Raw genomic sequence first — 4588 nt, 5'->3', positions numbered from 1 at the left:
GGTAAATGACATCCAAACATGTAAGCAGAATTTTAATTAAATTGTTCTTTGTAAAAATACTTTATTTATGTTTATTCTATTTGTATTTTTTTTATCGGTATTCTATTTGTATTTTTAAATTTATATGTTCATGTAAAATACCTGTGTACTATTATCAGCCCCATTTCTAATTGAAGACATAATTTCTTTGTCTTCTTCATTAAACAAATTGTACTACAACAATTGGCATGTGAAAAAAAAGTCATTAAAAATTATATAAAAATTGCCAAAAAAAAAAAATTGAAATAACCGAGCCAGCCCCGCTCGGCTCGTAAAAAGCCCGAACCAAAAGCTCAGGCCGAGCCCTTTTTTTTTTGGCCGAGCCTCGGTTCGGGCCCGGAAAAAGCCCGCTATGATTTACCCGAGCCGAGAATTTCGGCTCGGCTCGGCTCATTTACATCCCTACATCAACCTATAGCCTGCTTATCTCCACTTCTATATGTGCAAGCTACATTCATCTAAAGCACATTATTAAGACAAATCATAAACAGAGGCTCTTACAAGACAAGGATTTCGTAGGAGGAGGAGGTGACTTTGAAAAATATAAAAGCTAGTATTCCTATTAGTTGCAACTATGACTATCGATATTATCAGCATAGGAGAAGAGCTGTGTGTTTCTTCAACAGCCAAACTAAGAGCCACTAATTAACAAAGTAACTTAGGGCACAAAACTCAAAATCAAGATTTTGACTTTAAAGGTCATTCTTTTGTCATCAAGTGCATGTGTCAATAAGATAGTGTTTACCTGTTAATTGTGGGTCTAGTGGTTGGCTTCATCCCAAAAACAGAGAAATCAAATGACATAGGCACATGTTCACTCCTCTCTCCAGCTGCCTGTCTATTCTCGTTCCCATGTTCATCAATCTTGTCAAGCTGGTGAGTATTCACTTCAAATCCCTCACGTTGTGGCATCACTCTCCTTGACTTTCTTGGAGGAGACAATACAGTTGGACCACACTGTGAATTAAAATCCAAAACCTTAAAAGTAGCATGGTCCTTTTTTGGGGGAGGTCTAGATAGTGAAGCCGGTTCTGTTGGTGGAGGTACAGAAGAAAAGTACCTAAAGAAAAAGCGAAGGTTAAAATCCCACCATTGTATAGAAATCATCATCATGCCAAATCAAACGTACCGATGCTCCAACGCCCGTTGCGCTGAAATTCTAGCCTTTGGATCATAAGTGAACATCTTTGATAAGAGGTCCAAAGCATCATCACTTGCCATGGGAAATAAGGCACTTATTGATTGACCAGGAACATATTGGTATTCCACATAATCAGGAAGGTAGATCATATCTTGCCATTGAGGTGGCTTTGGGGTCCCCAAAGCTGCAAAGATCTTTCCCAATTGATCGATATCACTATTTCCCTAAAAAATTTTAATCGAAACTTTTTAAGAGAAATGTAACAAATTCAAAAGTGCAAAGCTAAATGACGACGGAAAACCATGTACAAAGAGTTGTTTTAACTCTTTATTTGAAGAATGGTTTGAGTGACAAACTTGAACTGCACCATAATACCTCTATGGAATTAAGAAAGTTCAAGTGCCTTCCCAGTTGCAAGGGATTGCTGTGTGGGGGCGGGAAATAAAAAAAAGAACACACAGAAAGAGAAAGAAAAGACAATAGACCATAAGAGTACAAATCAAATGAATGAAATAATTCCAAGTGAGACTTGAAATGGCAATTTTGCATGACCAGAAACATCAACATGCATTAACATTATGGACTAAGGCTGCTTCACCATTCTGACTAAACTACTCATGCCAATGCAATTGAAGTTGCCAGCAACATATGAGTCCCACATTACAAATTTGTTCTTCAAACTGCACGTGCATATAGATTTGGCATGCCAATTCTTATAATCACAGATTACCCAACAGCCATTCTTGGAACTATTGAAGCAAATGACCGAATCATCATATCAAGAAATGCAAAAATATAAACAGCAGAAACTATTTCCTCAAAAAAAAAAAAAAAATTATAAACATGAAAAAGGAAATTCACCTGCAGAAAAGGTCTTCGTAACAGTAGTTCAGCAAATATACAAGCTGCTGCCCAAACATCTACCCCTGGGCCATACTGCTTGGCACCAAACAACAGCTCAGGCGCCCTATACCATCTAGCAAAGACCTAAATAAAGAACAGACAACTATATATAAGTTGTGTAATAAAAAATTAATTGAAGGAAGAGAAGCAGACTGATTTGAAGTTATTTATTTATAATATAATAATTTGCACTCTTTTAGAGAATCAACATCATATCAGCAAGAACCAATTAGCAATAAGTTGATAAGTAGACAAAAAGTATCATAATTCTACAATAATATACAAATCTACATCAAAAAGCACAATGCAGAAGGGCCTATGAATGCATTTTTTTCCTAAAGTAGATGGAGGGGTTCCTGTTATAGTTGCACCATACAAATACATTTATAGTAGTGATGGAACCTCCCACAGAACCATGAGTCATTCACCTACTTGTTTTCCAAGTATAATCACAAACCACCTTCAGGAAATTACTGCATTCCACAACTAAACAGATTTAAGAATTCAACTTTAATATGTGGTTCGTATAAAGTGGAAAATATAAATTGGAAAAATAGGCCGATGGTACAAGGGGTATTTTTGGGTTTTGAGCTAGGATTAGTGTGTGTGTGTGTGTGTGTGTGTTGTAACCTTATCATTTTCACATTTAATAAAATCATAGCCGCTTCGCTCCCATGAACGTAGCCTACTGCCGAACCATCTGAATCTGTGTTTTTTCTCTCTTGCTTTCTCTTTGTTGATTCCATATCATTCACCATTATTTTCACACATAACACAACAAATTCATAACTTCAATCTCCACGAGATGTGATAATATATCAATCAGACAAAAAACCATTGCACAAATGTCAAAAACTTACTTTCATTCCAAAAAATTCAAATACCCAACAAAATTGGCCAAATATATTGATCACCTGTTTACTTAGTACATGCAAGTAGCATAACTGACTTCATCAGTTGAAGGTGCAATTAAAATCATCATTTGAGAGAGATTGTAATTACTCGAGGTCATGAGTTCATTTTTATCAACATGCTGAACAACAATGACTCTACACTGTCTAATAGGATGCATAATTATGGGAGAGAGCAAAATTAAACTTGCTGGAAGCTGAGTGAACTTGATGAGACAGGATTACTTCTAAGGATATACTGACTGCATCCATCAGTGATAAATAGGAGTACTGGAGAGAGCATACCTGGTGAGTGAGCCTTCGATCTGGGCTCCCAAATATACGAGCTAAACCAAAATCAGCAAGTTTAAGCTGTCCATCTGCTCCAATCAACAAGTTGTTGGGTTTCATATCCCTATTCATAAGTTGAAAACACTTAACATAAATTAAAGCAAGATAGAAACTTGATAGGAAATGCCTTTCAATAAATGTACCGATGCAAAACCCATTTCTTATGACAAAATGCAAGTCCTTTTAGTGTCATCTGAAGGAAGGACTTTATGTCAGCTGGTGAGAGCACGATATTCCTATCACGAATAACTGCTTCTAGATCCGTCTCCATGAATTCAAACACAAGGTGCAAGTTTCCCTTGTGAGGGAATGCATCGATCAACTTAATTATATTTGGATCATTAAGCTCTTTGAGCAATTTAATTTCTCTTAATGCTGTGAAATTAACCCCTTCCTTCTGCTTCCCAAGTCGAATTTTCTTAATGGCAACTGTCTGCTCTGTCTGCACGAATCAAAATTCTACTAATTATCCATCAAACCAATAACCTAAATTTGCCATGTTTAATTTGGGAAAAAAAAAATTAGTAATCTTGCCAGATAATTATTTTTCCCTTAACTTGAGAAGAATTGCAGCTCTTAACCCATCTTGATTCACACACATATGAACTCAACGTATAAAAAGAAAAAATCACATAATCTGATACACAGAAAAAGTTAAACGTATCAACTGTTCCGACAATCAAGTAGACTGGCCAATTAAATTTTATTTCATTACATTCCATTTTTCTCTCTTCTATTTCCAACCACATAATCTTCAGTAAAATAATATTACACTTAAATTGAAAATTTTTCTTTCTTTTCCAGCCATTCATTTTTCAAAAAAATACTATTCCACCCATTTTCATTTCTAGAAAATGGGGGCTAAACTAGAATCAAATGAAGAGTCAAAACCCTAAAACACATTCATAAAGGCAAAAACTTTCATAGAGGTATACAATAAACATACCTTGGTATCGATAGCTTTGTAAACGACACCGTAGGTACCTTCACCAAGCATTTCGCGTTTCAGGTACCGATCAGCGACCTTCTTAGTAAGTAACTGATCCAGTTCCGCCATTATTTCTCTTCGTTTATGCTTTACTTTCTTTAAAATTTAGTGTGTGAAAAATGGGCTCTCGCTGATTTAACTTAAATTTTCACAACAACAGAAATTAACCGTCGATGAAGACATTTATTACATGAATTTGTGAATTAAAAGTCGCCAGATAGCACATAAAATTGAGCTGATAAATATGCAGAACAGGGGAAGGGGAAGTGGGTGGGC

The 4588-nt window shown here is 35.9% G+C and overlaps 1 protein-coding gene across 1 annotated transcript in view; it reads right to left on the bottom strand.

Annotated features, from left to right (window-relative positions):
* Nucleotides 1-407: 407 nt before the first annotated feature.
* The window catches only part of LOC111405240 (cyclin-dependent kinase D-1-like), a 4628-nt gene continuing 447 nt past the window's right edge, over nt 408-4588 (bottom strand). Inside the window, exons 2-7 of the mRNA XM_023034043.1 lie at nt 4271-4588; nt 3468-3766; nt 3280-3388; nt 2042-2167; nt 1169-1404; nt 408-1099 (exon numbers count right to left, since the gene is read on the bottom strand). The exon at nt 4271-4588 is cut by the window's right edge and continues 1 nt beyond it. Of these exons, the coding sequence (XP_022889811.1) occupies nt 781-1099; nt 1169-1404; nt 2042-2167; nt 3280-3388; nt 3468-3766; nt 4271-4381 (1200 nt within the window). The 5' untranslated portion in view covers nt 4382-4588 and the 3' untranslated portion in view covers nt 408-780. The remainder of the gene's footprint in view (nt 1100-1168; nt 1405-2041; nt 2168-3279; nt 3389-3467; nt 3767-4270) is intronic.

The sequence above is a fragment of the Olea europaea genome, chromosome 12 (genome assembly GCF_002742605.1).
Source record: "Olea europaea var. sylvestris chromosome 12, O_europaea_v1, whole genome shotgun sequence".
NCBI classification, from domain to species: domain Eukaryota; kingdom Viridiplantae; phylum Streptophyta; class Magnoliopsida; order Lamiales; family Oleaceae; genus Olea; species Olea europaea.
This window is presented reverse-complemented; position numbering and strand designations above follow the sequence as displayed.